Source organism: Diabrotica undecimpunctata, chromosome 6, assembly GCF_040954645.1.
Source record: "Diabrotica undecimpunctata isolate CICGRU chromosome 6, icDiaUnde3, whole genome shotgun sequence".
In the NCBI taxonomy this organism is placed as follows: Eukaryota; Metazoa; Arthropoda; class Insecta; order Coleoptera; family Chrysomelidae; genus Diabrotica; species Diabrotica undecimpunctata.
Window position 1 is genome coordinate 85428630 of NC_092808.1, and position 22426 is coordinate 85451055.

Here is a 22426-nt window from a genome sequence, read left to right on the forward strand (position 1 = left end):
AAATCATTCCATTGAACCCTATGTTCATTATTCCATGCGTATTTACATATTTAAGATATATTTATAGATCTCAAATATGTACACACGCATGGGATAATGAAAGTCTTGAAAGAAAATGAAGGATCGTCCTCAACACTATTTCAGATTTTTTTGGAAACATCTTTCATATTTTTGTTGCCTTCATATTCACTTCAAGTTAATTTTAAAATATGCAATTCATTTACTAATCAAACAACGCCACTGTAATAAAAAATGACATTTTGTCTTTTTTCAGGTAACTGGCTATGAAGGGGTGGTTCGATGCATTTCGAAATGATGGTGGCCCTACCCTGTACAACTTTAACAACAGAACCTCAGTGACTGGTGATGTCACGTTTATCACATTTTTAGCTGTATTCTCTACGTTATATGTGGCCTTCCTTATTATCTATTTTGGCATCAGGAAAGAGGTAAATAAATTTTGTAAATTAGTAAAATTAAAATTTTCAAATAATTGTTTCTATAACTTTGGGAATACTTTAATCAGTGCAGATCAATAGCGAGTTAAGTTCCAAAAATAAAAGATATTAGTCTTTTATATATTATCGCTAACAAACCATAAAACCCGCTCAGCCATGACCTTGCTTTGTAGTTTTGCAGTGTGTACTAATTGCTAAAAGTGGACAAATAAGTATATCATAAATGAAAGCAAAATTTTAACAAGGAGAAATTAAAATTTTATACTTAAACTACGATAGACCCAAAAGGTATAGTTTGTTTCACGAAAAATGGTTGAATGCTTAATGGTTACCTGAGTTGATCCTATTGTGTATACAAGAGTCTCTCAATAAACTACCAAAGTACACAGGGTCGCACTTCAGAAAGTTTGTTATTTAATATATTTCATTGGTAGCTGTGTAATACACGATTATAAAAATTTATTAAATTATTTCATATGGTATTTTCAGGTTGTTCAAGTGAATATACTTGATAATTGAACAATTTTTAACATGAAGAAAGTAGTTTTTTGTTTTACGTGAATAATTGTAGTATATGGATCTAAATTCAGAAAGGTACTTTCCTTCACACTTTTTACAGGCTTAGGACTGTCAGCAAACAACTGGCGTGTTTAAAAGTTTTTGCTTTTCCTAATCGGATATCCCAAAATAACCAAAATATATTTATGAATTCCTAAATACCTAATTCTGTTTCGCTGTCGCTATCCTCTTCAAGATTAATAACAATTGGTTTAATTATGTGATTCAAAGTAACATATGAATTTTCTACGTTCATTACATGGCGTACTAAATTTTTCCAACTTTCTGGGGAGATATCATCAACACATTTCCTTATTAATTCGACTACACTACCACTTAAAGTCGGAGAAACATTTTGTGACCTAACATTTGACTTTAGTTGGTGCCACATATGCTCTATGGGATTAAATAAACAATAGTAGGGCGGAAGCCGTAACACTGTATGTCCCATCTTCTCGGCCAATGCGTCACAAACATATACTTTTTTAATAGAAAATGATTTTAACACTTCTAACAGTTCATTTTTTAAATAACTTTCTTCAAAATATATATCGTTTTCTAACAGGTAGTTTTGAATTTAAATTTTCGTGTTATTTGCACTTGGAGACGTGTTATGTAATTGACGACTGTGGTAACTTGCATTGTCCATTACTATCACACTATTTTGAGGAAGGTTAGGTATAAGACAATTCTTAAACCATTGCTCAAAAAGTTCTGCCATTGTATCCTCATGGTAGTCCACGCAGGAGTCTTTAATGTTTTTTGCAAAAAGCCATAAGGCATTTGGGACCCAACCACTTTCTGATCCTGCATGTAAAATTGTTATTATTTTCCCTGTGTTTGATGGAGCTTTTGTTTGACACCTGTTGAAAGAATCGGACCATCCTTTGGATGGTGTTTCATGAGTGTCAAACTATGTCTCGTCCAGATAAATTATTGGTCGATCTTCTGTACGGTACTTTTTTATGGAAGGTATATATTCAGACCGCCACTTTTGTAAACGATGGGACTCCATAAGCACTTGCCTTTTGTCAATTGTACGATATGTGAAGCCCATTTTAGACAAAATCCTCCAAAGACTAATGCGGCTACAGTTTATTTGTGTATCGTCATTAGTAAGCCGTTGTTTTAAAGCATCTAATGTAGGTATCCGTTGCTCTTCATACATTGTGTAAATTTTTCGTCTTATTAAGTCCTTATCACTTTCGTCAATACATTTGGTAGAACCAGCATCCTTACGCTTCCTTCTTGACTTAATCGGATTTGATGTAATTCTTTTCACTGTGGTTAGAGGTATTTTTGTTAAATCAGATATTTCACTGGCAGCAGTATTAGCAGTAAGTCCTCTTGTAAGTAAAGAACTATATATTGTTTTTACGATTTCTCTAGCGTCAGCAGATAAATGCTTTTTCTTTGCTGGAACTCTGGAAGAAGCACCATCAATGTTTTTCCACGGACGCCACATAATGCTGTTTTATAGGTATAAATAGGTATAACACTGGTAACACTTGTAACACTTTCAACTAAATGAAACAAAATGTATATTTAAAAATTTCTCATCGGTTTTATATACTTTTACAAATTATGCAGAATAGAGGGAACCTGTATAATTATTCCAGGAAATACTTAACGATCAACAAATTTATTGTGGTCATTAAAAGATCAACCATTGATAGTGAAACTCACTGTTAAAATGTTTACAACTTTATGAAATAAAATGTATTCTAATCGTTTTTATAATTTTATACGATTTTTTAATCATTTTGATATTACCAGGAATTTATTATACAAACAAGATAACGACACTCCACAGTAGCTTCAATTTTACCTGAATACTTACCTGCTCAACTAATGTTGACTAAGCTGGGGTACTTGCGGTCGGGTTTTATTGCAATCATTAAGCACTCAACCATTTTTCGTAAAATAAACTATACAATTTGTTCTATGTCATATATTTAAAGCTAGTTAACCTTTCACAGGCATGCTCAATATTGTGAATACTAAACTAACAAGATTGATCGTATTTTTTATTAAATATATTCTTTCATGTATTAGTGAGGTTGAACATAACTGTTCTATCCAACTGTATACGTTATCTGATGTTCTGTTCACAGCTTAAGTTGTTATTAACTTTGGTGCCTAAATAAATAAAACTTTAATATCCAATAATGTTCTTATGTTTCTGTTTTATTGTTGATGGTTCTATGAAAAATCAATTTTTTTGTCTTACTTTTATTCATATTTAGTCATTGCTCCTCACTATATATGTACATTTTAATACATGTATTTTTAATAGGTATATACATATAGGTATACTTTTGAAAATAATAATTGAAAATTTACAATATAACAGTCGTGAAACAATAAAACAGTCATTTTTGATACGATAATTATGATGAAAATAATGAAAAGAAAATAGTTTGTGACGTTCGCAAATATGTACCTTCAAATAGTATTAATTTACCAAAAAAATGCCTGTATTTATGAGACAAGACAAATTTTTATCTGATTATAAGAATAAAAGCAGATTTATAAAATACCTCCTAGAAGAATTAGAAAAAAATCAATCCAATGCCACCAACGAAAAGATGAAGCCAACGAACTAATAGTCGAAATGACCAAGCAATTCAAGTCGGCAACAAAAATATTGTAGCGAAGATGTTAACGTAATAGTAATTTTAACTTCCACGGCTAAAATAGAAGAAGAAAGTTATATTATCTTCTATTATACTTATACTCTATTGAATTTATCCAAAAGTTTTGAAGTTGGCTATCCAAACACCGTAAAATTAATTGCTACTTGTCATTCTTTCACTGGATCTGATACAGTTTCGGCATTCTTAAAAAAAATTACGAATTAATTAAAAAAAGACCTGATTTGAGGCAAGAAGAAGAGATATTTTACAGTAATAACGCTGAAGTAGGTACTATACAATATTGTTAAATAAATAAATAGATTGAAAAACTTATTCGAATTTATTATCAAATACAAGTGTAGCATGGCAACAAAAATATTCGTTCAGCTGATTGGGGGTGGTAAATTAATGAGGGATCTTTGCTACCAATCAGAATGCAACAAAAAACTGCACCAGAAGAACTTAGAAAAGTGATTTTTTGTTATTGCAAAAAAGGGTGTGGTGCTTCATGCAGCTACCGAAAAGTTGGGCTTTTTTGCAATCCAACTTGTGAATGTTCGAGAGAAAATTGTCACATTAGTGCTCCAATTATAGATCATGCCGAGGAACAGATTGATAGTGACATCAGTACTCACGATGATTTAAAATTTTGTATTTGCAAATATTTTTATGAAAAAATTTGAGGAGTTAATGTACAATCATTTTTTAATATAAATGTTTTAGCAATAGAAAAATTAATTAAATTGCCATTGAATAATTTTTTACCATTTTTGTAATGTCATAACAGGGGGTGGTTGTAAGGCCTGGTAAATTATACAAAATCACAGCAGAAAGTTAATATATCATTACCTGCTGTAGTCAAAACCGGTGTAGCTTAAGTTAAATTAAGTTTAACTACAAAGTTTCATGCAAATATAATAAGATTCATAAAATATGAAGATTATGCAATAACGGAGGCTTTTAAGGGTTGCAATATTAAATCTAAGAATTGAAAACTTACAATACAAAATTAATTGATGTTCAATAATAATAAATATATTAATTATATTGCATTGTAATATCAAATTATTTAAAAATATTAGTAAAATAATTTTTTTTTTATTTTAGTCATAATAAAGGGTTGGTTTTTAAAGGGTCGGCACAATAAAATTAGTTAATAATATTTTAGAGTATTAAACAATCTTTGTCCAATATATTTTAGTATTACAATTATCTGGTATAACCTTTACTTTTAGCTTATATATAATATGGAGAATAAGGGGTAGTTTCCACCGTAAAAAATAATTGGCATATATTGGCATAGTGTAGATTTTGAAATGGAAGGTATATATTGTATTGAGATTACTCACAAATTTTTATGCAAATCAATGCATATACAAACAATCTGAGGTGTTCAATACAATTATTTTTACCGTCAAATCCTGGACTACTACAAATTTTTAGTAACAGAGATTGCAATTAAATTGCACAAATATTTTGACCTGTTTTTATTTTTTTTTCTTTTTTGTAAAAAAAAATATGAATACTATATCTCTTACACTGGTTTTTCGGTCTGTTTTTGTAAAAAAATATATTCTTTGTGAAAAAACTATAATACAAAACTCGTCTTGAGAGTCTATTTTGAATTGAAATTCACTTCGTTCTTTCGTGGAATAATAACCTCACTCTTGTATAATAGACGTCAAATTTAATGGTAAGTATATGTTAAAGACAGTAATTTATATTACTATTCGATTACTTTCTGTAATTTAAATTACTTTTCTTGACAATAATAATTATATTTCTTGATAATTTGTGTAAAGTAGTAACATGGTAATTACCATATTATGATCCTCTTATAACAATTTTCACAAAGTAGATAGTGAAGGCGAATATACCTTAAGCATAAAAATATTACATTACAAGCTTCACCTTGAAGAATCATTCATTTTTCACTTCTGCCTTTTTTCAATCAGATAAATAATCATGAAATCAATTACAATACCATCTAATAATTATAACGTATTTAATTACAATCCTACTTTAACAAAGAATCGCAAATTTACAGTTTCATAACTAGGATCCTTGCATAATTTTTTATACAATTAAAGATAGTTAAATAGATAATTTAATTATATAAATAATAGTACATCCGAGTAAGATACCAATGATAAAATCTCATGATTTATGGCAATCATTTCCCTCCTCGCAAATACATCCAACACAAACATTTATTCGGCAACATATCGTCCCTCGTATGGTAAAATAACGATTACGCTAAATTGAAAATTTACAGGAGAGCTAAAAAACAATTTAATTTAAGTGATGGATTCGACTGTGACTTGATGGAAATTCATTTTATAAAACAATAAAACACTAAAAACTTTGTTTTCAAAACTTCCACAAAATTTATTATAATATTTTATCACTACAGCTGTTTCGACAGAGTGCCTTTCTCAAGTGATCTATTTTTGGATGTGTTTACAATTTATAGTGTTTGCAAAATCAGTTGAGGAGGGAGAACTGTTTGTCTCAAGTTAGTCATTCAGAATTATGTATGTGTTTTTTAATTTGTTAATTTCCATAGATTCTAATAAAGATAGCTTAAGGCCTTTATTTTGGGTGTGAAGAATTTGAAATTGGTCATTAAAACAATGATTATGATCTAGAAAGTGAAGTGCGTATGTAGATTCTGTTTTCCTAAAATTAAAAGCCGTTTTATGTTCTGCTATACGTTTGTTAAAGGTTCTACCAGTTTGACCGATGTAAGTTTTGGGCAGTCGCCGCGTTTAAGTTTGTATACACCACTGTGTTAGTGCTTTTTATTTTGGCTCTTGTTGTTTTTAATATATTTGCCTAAGTTTTTGTTTGTTCTAAAAGCTAATGTTTTTTATGTGTTTGGCTATTTTTGTTCTTATTTTGCCTGTATATGTAATCGAACATAAGGTACTGGGTTTTTCCTCTAGTGTTGGAAATACTAATTTCGGGGCTTTCTTGTGTAGTTTTTGATTTAAAATTTAATTAATTGTTTGTTCGTTGTACCCGTTGTTTACTGCTATTTGCTTAATGATATTTAATTCAAACGTCTCAAAGTAATTGGTCTGTAATATGTCATAAAGTTGTATTTTTACATCGGAATTTTTAACAATCTATGTAACATGCTATGTTAGTCGTGTCAGTATAAGTAGGTTTATGGCATACGAAGAACGTTTATTTTTAAGTCTGATGATTTGAAATCTATAAAATTAATGAATTGATTTTGTTCTGTTTCTATTGTAAATTCAATATGACTATAGAGTAATTAATAGAATGTAGTATCAAAACAATAAAATTTTTAAATAATCAAAATATTGAAACAGTAAATAAAGATCCGACAGAAAATTATGAAAAACATATTAAACTGGCGTTCGAAAATTCAAAATTAATATTAAATTCAATAGAACAGATAATACCTTCATCATGAATTCACAGCCTCCTAAATTATACTTTTTTATTAAACAAACCTGATCACCCAATAAGACCTGTCGTTTCTTTTTCTACAGCTCCGTTATACAAACTTTCAAAACAAACTGTTACAGATTATTTTAGAACACACTAAATTTTCACCTAAATTTACCGTATAAAATACAATAGAACTAGTTAATAAAATACAACATTTTCAATTACCTAACAACTCCAGATAAATTTCATTTGACGTAAAAAAACTTTTGCCTAATATTCATCCTACAGAAACTTTTGTTCTATTAAAAAACCTTTTAGACCATAATAGTACAAATCCAATCATTACATCTGAAATTTTACATCTTCTCGAAATTTTCATAAACCAGGACTACTTCGAATTTAATAACCAAGTATATACAAATAACAGTGAGAACTTATAATGGGTAATCCTCTAAGACCATTGCTATCAGACATTTTTATAGATCATCTAAAGACAAAGACTTCAAAACATCCCGTATTCAAACAGGTTTAATATTGGTGGAGATACTTAGCGATGTACTGTTATGTTTTACAGGAATTAAAAGACAACATGATCAATTTTTATCGTATATTAATTCACTCCATAGTCATATTGAATTTACAATAGAAACAGAACAAAATCAATCCATTAATTTTTTAGATATAAAAATCATCAGACTTAAAAATAAACATGAGTTCTCCGTATTTCATAAACTTACCCATACTGACAGGACTATACACAGTTCATCATCTCATCCTACACAACATAAACTGGCAGCCTATCGCAGCATGTTACATATATTAATAGAAATTCCGATATTAAAATACAACTTTGAGACAGAATTAAATATCAGTAAACAATGAATCTTCTTCTTCTTCAAGTGTCCTCTCCGCTACGGAGTTTGGCCATCATCATTGCTATTCGTATCGTTGAAGCTGTTGCTCTAAATAATTGGTTAGATGTGTACTGGAACCAGTCTCTTAAATTGCGCAGCCAAGATATACGTCGTCTCCTCACGCTTCGTTTGTCCTGAATCTTTCCTTGGATAATTAACTGGAGCAATTGGTACTTTTTCCGTCTCATCATATGACCAAAATATTCCAACTTTCTTCTCTTGATGGTGATCAACAGCTTCCGTTCTTTGTTCATTCTTTGAAGAACTTCCCTATTTGTTACTTTTTCTGTCCAAGGTATTTTTTTTAATATTTATATTTAGCTTTAATATTTATGTTTAGCAAACAATGAGCTTATAAATGAGGAAAACATTGGAATACGGGTCAAGCTTTTCAATGACGTTTATTCGACTGGTGATATCCCTGAAGATTGGTTAAAGTCCGAATTCATAACACTACCAAAAAAACAACGTCCGAAAAACTGTAGCGATTATAGAATGATAAGCCTTATGAGCCACACTTATATTAAAAATATTTCTACGCATCATCCACAGTAGAATCAGAGATAAATGTGAAGAAGACCAGGATGAAACACAATTTGGCTTCAGAAATGGACTGGGAACTCGGGACGCCCTCTTTGCACTAAATGTGTTACTGCAGAAATGTCGAGATCAAAGACGTCTTTGCTGTATTTATTGACTATGAAAAGGCCTTTGATCGAGTACAGCATCACAAATTAATTACAATATTAAAAGATAAAAGAGTTGAAACAGAAATATGTAAAATACAAAGAGGTGTCAGACAGGGTTGTATACTATCCCCACTGTTATTTAATTTATATTCAGATAGAATATTTAAAGAAGCGCTGCATAATTTGGAATGGGGCGTGAAAGTTAATGGAATCCTGATAAATACAATCAGATATGCAGATGATACAGTTATTTTAAGTGATGACATGAATGGATTACAATGCCTTTTAAATACCATTGATACAGTGGGAAGAGAGTTTGGCCGTTTAGCACATCAAGATGCACGATTATATGTTTATGGTCATATAATTCAAAGAGTGTCCAGTTTTAATGATCTTGGTTGCCATATTACTGAACAACTAGATCCAGATCAAGAGATAAAACGTAGAATCGAGATAGCCCGCACGACATTTTTAAAAATGAAGTCATTCTTCTGTAATGATAACTTGCAACTTCAACTTCGAAAGCGCATGGTTAAATGCTACATTTGGTCAGTCCTCTTATACGGTGTTGAAGCATGGGCATTAAAAATATGCACCATTAATCATCTGGAGCCCTTTGAAATGTGGCTGCACAGACGTATCCTAAAAATTCCATGGACGGCTATGCTGACAAATGTGGCAGTCTTTGAGAGAGCAAATGCTGCTCGCGAGCTGCTTGATAACATCAAATGTAGAAAGATGGCCTATTTTTGACACGTAGTAAGGGGAGACCGATATAATATATTTCAACTTATTATGATGGGTAAAATCGAAGGACGCAGAGGAATTGGTAGAAAGCAGGCCTCTTGGTTGAAGAATATCAGGGAGTGGACAGGAATGAGAAAAGCTGAGCAACTCTTTAGAATAGCTCAAGACAGAGACAGTTTCGCCATGTTAATCGCCAACGTCAAGGGGACTTGATAGGGCACGTTAAGAAGAAACAATGAGAATAAAGAACAAAAAAAACTTTAAATCAAAAACTACACAAGAAAGCCCTGAAATTAGTATTTCCACCACCAGAGAAAAACCCAGTATCTTCTGCTCGATTACATATACAGGCAAAATAACAACAAAAATATGGAATGTAATCTATGGAAATTAATAAATTAAAAAACACAAACACAATTCTGAATGACCAACTTGAGACAAACAGTACTTCCCTCCTCAACCTTTCGTAAAGACTATAAATTGTAATCACCTCCAAAAATAGATCACTTGAGAAAGGCACTCTGCCGAAACAGCTGTAGTGATAAAATATAATAAATTTTGTGGAAGTTTTGACCACAAAGTTTTCAGTGTTTTATAATTCAAGTTAATGTGAAAAATTGAAATATTAACCTAAATAAACGACATTTTTGTATTATGTTCTATAAATGTGTCTCCATTATAACTGACTTAATCTAAATTGCCATATCCTTTATCAAAGCAAAAAGCACAGATTCTTTAGTGATCTATTGCAAAATTATACCTTATTCCATTTATACTTAGACTAATGCAAAGTATTAAATATACTTTAATATTTATGTTTAGCACCATATCCTACAATTATTAATTTAAAGATTATATGCGAAAAAATTGATATACTTCACATAATAATAACATAGGTAATAACTACTAATACAAATTTTTATTGACATCTACTAGGAAACATAATACGAAATAAACAAATATGAGAAATAGCAAACTCATGAACACAAAACTCAAAAATTATAACAAAAAGCAATAGATATTGTGTCGTCAGATTCAGATTTTCCTAAAATATCTGAGTATCCCTTATAACAGTTTGGGTAGGAAGGCTTTTATAAAATCCATGGTATGCACGTGAAATCTATAGATCTTCACGTAACTGTTTTAGGTCACTGTATTTGGCAATGGAAATGGGAAGTTGATTAGTATAAGGCGATTGAAGTAGATATTTGACAAACGGTGTCATTTCTCCACAGTTTGTTTGAAAGAATACGGCATTTGGATCTGTTTTTTGTACATAAACCAAACTGATTTTCTTAATGGTAGACTTGTATAACTGTTGCCTTTACTACGAATATTACATTAATCTGGACAAAAATCCATAAATTCTTGGTGAACTAAATGGTTAACTTCAAATGGTTCATTTACCTTATTCAATAGAGTTCAACCTTCTGTTGTGTACACTGGAAGATTCAACAAATCTATACTCAATTTGATTTATGTGTGAATGCTCATTAACGGTACGCATACACATAACTATAAACCTACAATTCCTTGTTGGTCCCCACAAACTGTCAGACATCATTCGCACATACTCTACCGTCATGTTATAAACTGCAAGTTTTCTAACATAGAACAAGAGACCATTAGGGCCTTTCGGAGTAGACAGAACAGCTTGAAGATCTGACTGAAAAACTAAAATATTGTTTTGCACTTTGGCATTTTTTTTATCATTGTCTCTTAGTTTTCGAACAGCTCCTTTTCGATCGTAATGTTCTTTATAAGATTCTTTATCATTATTACCATATTTACCACGTTCTTTGTTGGCAATGCATACTTTGCAACGATCTTTCTTAGGTTTATGAAATTTAAGTTTTTATTCCCTGAAAATTTTGCGATATTTTTCAATCGAAACTACTGTACGTTAAGTTTTCAAACACTTCTCCTTATACAAAGTGTACATAAATATAACATTTAATGTTGATTTTAAGAATTTATACATACGTTTTGCTACGATAGTAATGTGAATGGATACTTGAAAAGGAATGTATGTGATCCCTAATGAAAGTATCGTCTTTTCTTTTAATTTTACTCCATGGTGCTTTTTTTCCTCTCATATCTGGAAGAAGTATACCACTGAAATGTATTTTGTTTAAAGCTCCTCTTACTAGCCCCTCAGAAATATTTTTGTATCTAAAAGAAATTCTCTGCGTACAGTGAGCTTCACTCCATTTGATGTCAGATGGTGTTGTTGTTGTTCTCCTGTTTACTGGTTTTATTATAACATTAGTTATAATAAACTGACGCTGCTCTTTAAAGGGGAGTAAACTCCTTAAAGCGTAGGAAAAAGACGCGTTTCCTGGTTGAAGAACCTAAGAGAGTGGTTTGGTTGCAGCTCAAGGCAATTGTTTAGAGCAGCTGCCTCGAAGGTCATAATAGCCATGATGATTGCCAACTTTCGTCGCGGAGATGGCACTTAAACAAGAAGAAGAAACTCCTAAATTGTTTATAAATTTGTTCCCTTTCTAGTTCAGGAATTAATATTGAACATTTATGTTTATTTTATCCCAAGCACCTCGGTACTTTCAAAGGTCTCACAATAATAACCTTCCCTTTGCTGGTTAAATATTCCTCACCTTTAAATCTCTTAATTTTCTGTTTCCTCTTGTCCTGAATAACCAGTTGTGTTTTTTTACGGCTTGAAGGTGGGGAAGTATCTGTTTATCTTATGGACTAGCTTGACGGTCAACTAAATTAACAATGCTTTCTAGAAGAACATTTTGGTGGACACTGGTACCTCCATTTTCATTGCTGGTTTAAAAATCTGATTTTTTCACCTTTTTCCGGCGACTAGTGGAATCTTATTAGACGTTATTTAGGTATTTTTAGTACTAAATCCTAAAACAAAATAATTATATTACAAAAATATATTTATATATGGTGTACGTACTGTTTGTTACCTTCCGAATCAGAAGTATCATCTCCCGATGGTCTTCTGATCTTCCAGTCCTTCTAATAATATAAAAATATTAATTCTCTTTATAGTAAACTCACGAATGTGTAATACTCCTAATTTTGGACGTGTTCGTATTTACACGCCCCTAGTTGGGATGTATAACTTATAAATCTAATTATTCGTAAATTCACTGTTATAAAAGTTGAAAGATGAGCACATACGTTACTTTGAACCAGTTAATTGTGAGTTTATTATTGAAGATATATATTCAATACCTTAACAGACTGTAAATCTAGTTGTAAATCCTAACTGTTTAATGCAATTTCGTGAATTTTGCAGATTGGCTACTTTACCGGACTGGGGACGAATATTTTAAACTTAACAGTATTTACTTTAAATCATCATCGATAATTTCAGAAATTAACTAAAATAAGTTCTTAAATCAATAATAGACAATATTACAGTAAGTCAAAAATTATCAATAGTAATACCACTAGTGATTCAATTTTCGCGATAAGTCTGTCGATTTACTTCTAAACTTGAGCTTGAAAGTTGCTTGAAAACACCACGAGTCCGTAGGACGAGTGGTGTTTTCTTTAAGAAAATCAGTTGAGTTTAGAAATAAAAGACAGACTTATAGGCTAAATTAAATCACGAGTGGTATTTTATTAGACTATTTCATGAACAAAGTGATAGGTCAAAAATTCAGTAGAATGAGAGGAAGGAATTTATTTAGTCTTTCGTTGTTACTTTCTGCATCTAATTTGTAGTTGCGATCCACACAGAACATCATAAATTGTCTCCATATATAAGATTTAGATTTTCTTGTGTTACTCGGTATATTTTCTTCGATGTTTTGGTTTATAACTTCGTTTGAAGTACCACCGAAACGACTCATTTTGACGTATACAGCTACAATAATTTTTTTGGCAAACGTCAAACTTTACTTTGCGATCGGTATCCATGATTACGTCGTTGAAAACACGAAGCTGATAGACCAATCAGAATTGAAAGACAGTTGATGTTTTAGCGATAACACAAGCTGTCTTTGGTTTGTGATTGGTCAGATTATGTGAAAATTTTAAGATGAGTGAAATAGTCTCGGAAAGATAATATTTAATTAATTTGAAAATTGAATACGCACTAAAATATTCTTTATCATAAAATATTAATTTACCAAATTTGTAGATGAAACTAAAGCATCACTGTTTATAGTATTTATGAAGATAATTTTAAATAAGATCATACGGCAAATAATGCACAATTAGAAAGTACTTGTGTCACTTAATATGTTACTCGAATTTTGTGTGATTCCTCGATTGTTTAATGTTCAGTGAAAACAGCGTGAATAAATATGGACTATTCCTAATAACATTAGCTTTTATGTAAAAGGCTCGAACACATTAATTTATTTAAAAATATTCCATATTTTAATTTGATTTTTTTTTACTGATATCTGTTACATTTTTCTTACACATGCATATAGACTGCTTGTACCATTGTGGTGCAAGTTGAGGAGGAAGTGCTAGGAAAAACATCCGGTAAAGAACCTCCTAGAGACAAAGGAACTTGGTGGTGGAACGATGAGGTGCAACAGAATATTAGAGAGAAGAAAGAGGCTAGAAAGAGGTATGGCAGGTCTAAAATAGAGGAATATAAGCATCTAAAGAAGGTGGCAAGGAGCGATATAGCTACTGCTAAGGAAAGATCGACTACACAGCTAGCTAAGATATACCGCACTGCTAAAGCAAGGGACAAGTCATCAAAGGACTTGACCCACGTGCAGTAGCTTGAGTGCAAGTGGAAGAGTGTTAAAAACCGATGTTGAAATAAAGCAAATATGGGTATGAGTACTTTAGTAAGTTGCTAAATGAAGAATACCAGAGGACATACAGAGGATGCGCTATCCCAAATGAAAATGTAATACCTGAGATGGCGAAAGATAAAGTTGTCGAGGCGTTAAACAGGACGAAGAACGGTAAGGCAATAGGACCTGATGGAATACCTGTGGAGATTTGGAAGGCTCTAGGAGAGGAAGGAATTCATATTTTGTGGCAAATGATGAGTAGGATATATGAGGAAGAAAGGATGCGCAATGCATGAAGAGAGAGTTTAATGGTCGTATATATCATATATGTGTGGGATATCATTGTATAACGATAAAGGGGATATTCAAGACTGTAAAAATTATAAATGGATAAAGTTGAAGCTGCACACAATAAAAAATTGGGAGAGAGCTGTAGAACAAAGCTAAAGAAGAGAATCAATAGGAGAACACGAGTTTGTGTTTTTGCCGGGAAGAAGTACAACGGATGTCTTATTTGCGTTGAGACAGTTGATAAAAAAATACAGGGAAAAGAAATAAGCTAAGTTTAATATTTATAGATCTTGAGAAGGCGTACGACACAAATACTAGATAAGAGCTATGGGGATGTATGAGAGAGAAAGGGATTCCTGAGTAGCACGTAAGACTAGTGAAAGACATCTATGAGGGAACGTACACCAAATGAGTGCTGTCGGATTGACCGAAAGTTTTCCAGTGACGGTTGGTTAGCATCAAGGCTCTTCATTGAGTCCTTACCTGTTTAGTCTTGTTATGGATGTAACAAAGGGACTGGTCTCCTTGGTCTCTTTGCTGATGATATTGTGTTAGTAGGGGAGAACTAAGAAATGTTAAAGGAGAAGTTGGAGCATTGGTGAAGGGCAATTGAAGAGACCTAAGGTAAGCAGGTCGAAAACGGAGTATATGTGGTTGGGAGGAAGAGGAATGGTTGGGGACGTAGAATTGCTTAAAAAAAATGCTAGGACTAGTAGGAGAATTTAAATACCTTGACTCCTACATAACGGAAAATAGAACACTAGATCGAGAAATTGCCCACAGGATACAGGCTGGTTGGTTTAACTGAAATATAATTAGCGGGGTACTCTGTGATCGAAAAATCAGGAAAAGGCTGAAAAAAAAAAGATATGCAAGAGTGTAGTGGGACCTGCGTTGGTGTACGGCGGTGAAGTGTGGCCTGTAAAAAAGATCCAGGAAAAGAAGATGGAGGTAGCTGAAACGAAAATGTTTCGGTAGGTGTTGGGTAAGACTAGAAGCGACAGGATCAGAAACAACTTGACTAGGGAAAGAGCTGGGCTGCCTCCAGTCTCAAAAAAGATTCAAAAACAAAGACTGCAATGGTTTAGTTATGTTAGACGTAGAGATGGAAACTATGTGGGAAAAAGGATAGAGCTGTTAGAAGTTGATGAAAAAAGAGGTGAAGGAAAACCGAGGAGAAGATGGAAGGATGTGTGTCATAGAACTTAGAGAGAAATGTTTAGGTGAACAAGACCCGTTGGACAGAATGCGACGAAGGGTAACAAACAGCGACACCTGAAAAGGGAAAAGCTGAAAAAGAAGAAGATAATACAATTTGAAAGTGATTGCATAGTTTAATATATTTCCAGAATTTTATACGATCTTGTCGCATCTAACAATATACTTTAAAATTATTTTAAATTGATTCTTGTTATTTTTTGCTTTTTTCGGAAAAAAGCAAACTATCATATATATTAAGACAGTATTATTCGATACTTACCACTAGATGAAGTTTCGTGGCTTGAGTTTTTTTCTACGATTATTCGACATTGAACTTTGCCATTTTAAAACGCCGTTAAAAAATCTCACAAAAATGAAGGAACATACCGACTGATACAAAGGCTTTCAAATAATATATTATTTCCCATATGGTCCTATTTAAAATTCATTTACAAATTGGCACTCATTTGCCATTTTTAAGATTGCACCATTACACGCTATGAAAACTACGAAAGGTGTCTTAGTTGAATTACTCAAAAAATTTATTGATTTAAGTTTTATAGTTTGGAGGGAGACCTGATAGGATTACACACAGTGTAACATTAGAATGATATAAGTAAATGCAAATCTACACAATTATGTTGGTCAAATATGTAACATTTGAACCCAAACTCTATATAAAGATATATATTAAATATCGGTCGTAAATACGACCGTTAAACGGATAAGAGAAACTACCGTATCTAATAAGAAGGATATTACTCATGTGAAATTGTGTGAAATGTTTTGTACTATATTTCTAATATATTTATTATTCCAATTTTCTCTAGTTAATTCTGTAAATAATTTTATTGGCTTAATAAATACTCATTGGCTCAGGTTTAGAGAAAGGGGTTTTATGGGAATCCACGGAATAATTAACGTTTTGTCAATATGTTTAAAATAGGAAAATGGTAAATATTCCGTGGATTACCAGGAAATTCCGGGTTTCGATATTCTTATGTAAGAAATACAAATTTTCATATCATGTCTGGTTATCGATCCCTTCATTTTAAAAAGGCTACCTCGCCTACATAACTTTATATCTGATTTCTAATGTGTTGTCAGAGTACTCATTTAAACAGTAAATAAACTGTTTATGTCAAACATCACCATTAAAATAGTAACTAAACTAACCTAAAATCCGGAAAATTTTACTAGTCAATAATAGTCAATACAAGTCAATTAATAAATAACCAAAAATTATAAGTGTAATATATTTTTTTAATTTAATTTTGAAAATCTTTCTAACGATGTGTTACATGATCCCATTTGCTATAAAACAATTTAGGGTGTGGCTGTCAACTGATGGGGGCAAAACTTTATACTCTCTACCTACTCCTACTACTATATTTATATTCTACTCTGTATGGTATCTGCCCATATAAAGTACGTTCCTCCTATAAAACAATATATGTAGGACTGGGCTTTAGAACTAGAAATGACGCTTGATATGATATACTGATATTAGTATCAGCATTCCATATGGCGATTGTTAAAACATTATTTCAAAATAGAAAAAGACAACTTATCACATACAACATTGGGCAGTATCCAAAGTAAATAATAGCCAAAAGTAAACATACATTAAATAAATCATTTCTTCTTCTTATGGTGCCCTATCCAATTAGTGGAGGTTGGCGACAATTCTGGCATACTCCTCTCGGTCTTGTGTGGCTCTAAAGAGTGCATGGGCATCGAAGTTTGTTCAATCCCTTATGTTTTTAAGCCATAAGTATTTCTTTCTTCCGATGCCCCGTTTTCCTTCTATCTTCCCTTTCATAATAAGCTTTAAGAACTGCTACTTGGAATTTCGAAATATATGACCCAGATAAGCAGTTTTTCTTCTTTTTGTTATTGGCAGCAATTCTCGTTCTCTGCCCATTCTATTTAATACTTCGACATTTGTTGTGTGATCTGTTGTTCATTACATTGGCCTTTATGGTCCAGGTTTCTACACTATATAGGAGTATGAAGTAAATGTAACATTTTACAAAGCGATATCGAAGCATTAAGTTAAGGCTGCTGTTGCTTAGCAAGGTTCTCATATTAGTAAATGCTATTCTGGCTTGCTCAATCCTGCAACGTATCTCTATGTCTGGATCTAGATCCTCAGTTATCCAACTACTGAGATATTTGAACTTGGGGACATTTTTTCCAAATAAACCATTTGGTAACACGAAAAGAAGGTAAACGTACACTTATGGACTGAAAGGTTGTATTTATGGAGAGTCTGCCAACAACATTAGTTGCTTGTGCGGGACATTAAAGTAAAAAAGCTAAACAACGAAACTAAGATATCTGAGATATATCTGAGAATATGACAAAAAATTTAATGATGGATAATAGAATATGAAAATAAAAGTCTGTCTAAAAAATTGGTCAAACAAAGTTCAAGAAAAAATAAAAAAGAGGAAACAATTATAAACAATAGCAAGAAAGCAGGTCGGATACACCTATAAAACTATAAAGTAGCCCAAAAGAATGCAACAGCAGCAGTAGCAAAAGCAAAAGCGTATACCAATCTATGCGATCAACTTGTTACCAGGAAGACAAACATATAATAAAATATCTAAAAATAAAGCACTGAAAGGAAAAAAAGAATTTATTATAATTTTATTTTATAAATAATAAAATACTATTTTACGAAAAGAATGTTATAACGCGATGAAATTAGTACTTTGATAGTTTATTAAATGAAAGATTTGACAGAAAACGAGAAGACCGTAACAGAGATGGTTCCCAAAATAACGAAACGTGAATGTTGACTTCAAAACATAAAGGAAGGTGAAGCAGTTAGACTAGATGATAACCTTGGGGAAGAGTGGATATCTTTAGAAGAAATAGAAACATGTTGACTAACAGGTTTATTTAATACAATGATGTAAAAACTACAGGGTCATAAAACTACTTAGTCACACCATAAAAATATGGGAGAGAGTAAAATTTAATAGACGGATACGTGAAGAAATTGAAACAACCAAAAATCAGTTTAGATTTATGCAAGTTAGATCAGATGAAATTTTCAGTGAAAAACAGCAGATATAAAAATACAGAAATAAATAAATAAACAATAAAACAATAAAAACTTTGTTTTCAAAACTTCCACAATATTTATTTTAAATTATTATCACTACAGCTGTTTCGGTAGAATTTCCATCAAGGAACGGTCAAATCCATCACTTAAATAAATAAAAGTTTAATGGTATTCGTAATCTTGAGAAAGCATATGATAGAGTACATCGAGAGGTTTTGTGATGGGCGCTTAATAAGAAAGGAATTCTCGGTAAGTTTGTGAGGATTGTGAGAAATATATGATGAAGTAACAACTGTGTAAGGACAGATATGGGAGGGACTGATAAGTTGCATGTGTAAATATGTTATATTTCTTGGGTTTTAATATCACCTTTTCTTAGAAGCCAAACTTTAGAGCCAAGGGTTTTTGTGGGTCTAGTTACTGATTTGTATATTCGTACTTTGGGATTTCTTGATGTCAGCTTACTTTTGACTACTCTTGTAAGAGTATTTTTATATATTTATTTCCCGCCATTAAACTAGCTTGTGTTTGTTTTCCGTATCCAACATTTTGGGTGATTATGGCATCAGAATATTTAAAAGTTGCTATCTCTTCAAATGTATACAAATTTTATTAGACTTTTATTACAAATTTTATTTTCGTCGTCTTTTCTGTCGAACTAGTTCAAGAATTTTGTTTTTGTATATTTAAATCAAGTCTATAATTGGATAATGCTGCTTGTTTGTTATTTGCATGCGATAGAAATTGATGTTTGTTTTAAATTAAAAAGCTTAGTTTGTTAACATTTATTATTCATGTTACTTTTTCTAAAACGATGTTTAATAATATACTTAATAATTTGTCTAAGTATATCCTTAAATTAAAACTTATTTGATACTTTTCTTGATACTTTCACTCTATCCCACATATCTTTTATTGTTAATCTTATTATATCTGTTATTATTTTCTAAATGTTTAGTTTCATTTTGCTTCATATAACTTTCTTCTTTAATTATATTATAGGTTTATTTAAAATCAATAAAACATGTCTCCTTTTGTTACTGATAACTTTCTGCTTTCAGTTCTTTTAGGACAAACATATTTAATCCCTCACTCCTCGATTCTTCTTGAAGCCACTTTGATTCTCTCCTATTATCTGATTTATCCTCTTATTTAGATTTTGTTGTGGTAGTCAGTATTATGTAGCCATATTGAGAGAGACCAGGTAATGGCTTACCTGGTTTACTTAATTCATAAATACCTAGGTCACGAGATTCGCATAGAAAAAGATAACCAAATCGTTGAGTTGTATCCATCGTATAAGACTGACTTGGGCAGCCTTCTGCAAGTTAAACTACATTTTTAAATCATCCGACATACAAATATGTCTTAAAAGAAAAACCTCTAATCAGTGTGTTTTGCAACTGTTAACTTGCTGAGAGGAAACGTTAACCATGACAAGAAGAACAGTGCAAAAGATCCTCGTGGCTCAAAGGGTGATGGAGCGTGCTATGTTAAGCGTTTCACTGTAAGACAAGATTCCAAACCTCCAGCTACATTAAATATCAGGAGTTTTTAATGCTATAGAAAGAACAGCAACACTAAAGTCAACCTGAGCAGGTCATGTGGTTCGATTGATAGATAACAGATGGACAAAGCGGATACTGGAAAGGAGACCAAGAGCTAATGCTGCCGAAGCAGAGATCATCTACCGACACGTTTGACTGACGATCTAAGACGTTATCATAGGAAATGGATGCAAGAAGCACATAATCAAAACAGAAAAAACTCAAACAGTCCTGTATGTTCCTGCCCATATGAAGCAGTTTCTCTGTTCTTTTTGTACATAGTCTACCAATAAAGAGTCTCTTATGTGTTTATTTTGGAATTCTCTTCCAATATCGCTCATGACTTTCTCTGATCCAGTCCTCTACCGCCTTATGTACTGCAGCCTTTAATACTTCCAGAGTCTCAGCCGGTCCATTTAATCCCCTTTTAGGAAGTTGATCTTCTTTGTTGTTGCCTTCGATGCCCTGATCCCAGGTATACAGACAAGCTTAACCTTGTTTCGGTCCCTCAGTTCATTTCGTTCTCTGATGTAGCCCCACACTGACCTGGTCGTCACTTCCTGATGCGCTAATGCCTTCAGTGCCGCTAGACTATTAGACAGAATATGGATGTGCTCTTTTTCAAGTACTTTCCCATTATTTGACTTTGCATGTGCATTTGACAAAGACTCTTGTACAAGAGCAATGTAAAACATACTTTTAAATGCTACAAAGACTGCCAAGGCTGCCTTAAAGTATTGGAAGTTAATTTGGGTGATCTTTAGACTTATTTTTTTTTACTTGCATATCTCCTAAGGCTACCCTACCAAGTCTATAGTAAGCTTTGTAGTTTTTCTGCTTAAAATTTCTGCAGGATTGTTTATTTTCCTTTCTCTTAACCTTCCTGCTAAACATGGACCAGTTCTGTGTCATCAGCATAGGATGCCGAAGGCGCATCCTAATCACCTGTGAATCTATGAATTTTTTCTCAGAGATAAAGATCAGGACCCTCGTTTTCACCAGGAAGGGCCTTTAATTTTACCACTGTCAAACTCGCCACTTGCAAAGAGTGCCCAGTCCTTCAATCACCTTAAGCCAGTTCTTTGTGATTTCATTTGCGCAGATCAATGATAACACTCCTGCGGGAGTGGAAGATGAGAATCTTTTAAATTAAGGAACACTGGTGCTGACCGAAGTTGACGGTCAGCACCAGTGTTCCTGCATTTGCACCAGCAATTTAATTTGTATCTAGTCTGCCTGTTCCTTAATCAATGTAGAATCGGGATGGCGTTTGTGTATCGCCGCCATCCCGTTGCTATTAACCGTCTCGTTAAAGCTCACTTCTTTGGCTTCGTTCTTGTCACTTTTGGGAGTCGGTGACTCAGAGTAGGGTATTTTATTCCCAATGCTTCTGCTTTCATCTAGTTTCTTAGGCATATCTTTCTTCTGGTTAGTCTTGGTCAGATTTTTCCTCTTCTCAAAGCCTTTTAACTTAAGTTTAATTTTGCCAATCCCCTCAGACAATTGTGTGGAATCCTGGCTTCCCTCTGCCTCTTGTTTATTGTTAGGGTTTTTTATTTCCCTGGGTTCAATATAAGTTATTTTAATATTTTACTAACTTTCACCTTATATGCGTGTCCTTTGTTCTTATTTTTTAATTTTAATATCTGTCTATTTTTCTTTTCTTGATTTTTGTTTTTTTTGCGTTGTGTATTTTTGTTTTATTTTTGCTCCAGAAATTGCCAGGTAGTCTCGATTGTGATTTTTTGAATCTGGAAATGTGCTCTTTATTTGGATTTCCTTTATTTAAGTTAATTAAAATTTTGTTCTCTGTTCTTGTCTCATATTTGATGAATTTTCCTATAACTACTTTGTATATATCCTTCTTTTCTATTTTTGCTGCACACTTCGTATAGCGCATATTGACCTTTGCGCTATATGAAATCTGTAAAGGTTTGCATCTTTAAGAAGAAGCTGAAAGCTTCTATCTTTTACTAGAAGATGTAAACTTTTAAATATTTGGTATAGCGCAAAGAAACACAAACAGAAAACAATATTAATAAATTTATAACGCTTTTTTTTTTCTAAATCATCAAAGTTTTCAGCTTTTTTTAAGATTAAAAAAGATACTTTGAAAGTGACGGCTAGTTTATTTAGTCTTCGCGTGCC

General features: G+C 32.3%; 1 protein-coding gene across 3 annotated transcripts in view; it reads left to right on the forward strand.

Annotated features, from left to right (window-relative positions):
• LOC140443526 (dual oxidase maturation factor 1-like) overlaps nt 1-22426 on the forward strand; it is a 297352-nt gene that overhangs the window by 204420 nt on the left and 70506 nt on the right. For all 3 annotated transcript variants that reach the window (XM_072534840.1, XM_072534839.1, XM_072534841.1), the window contains exon 2: nt 275-449. In XM_072534840.1, the coding sequence (XP_072390941.1) occupies nt 285-449 (165 nt within the window). In that variant the 5' untranslated portion in view covers nt 275-284. The remainder of the gene's footprint in view (nt 1-274; nt 450-22426) is intronic.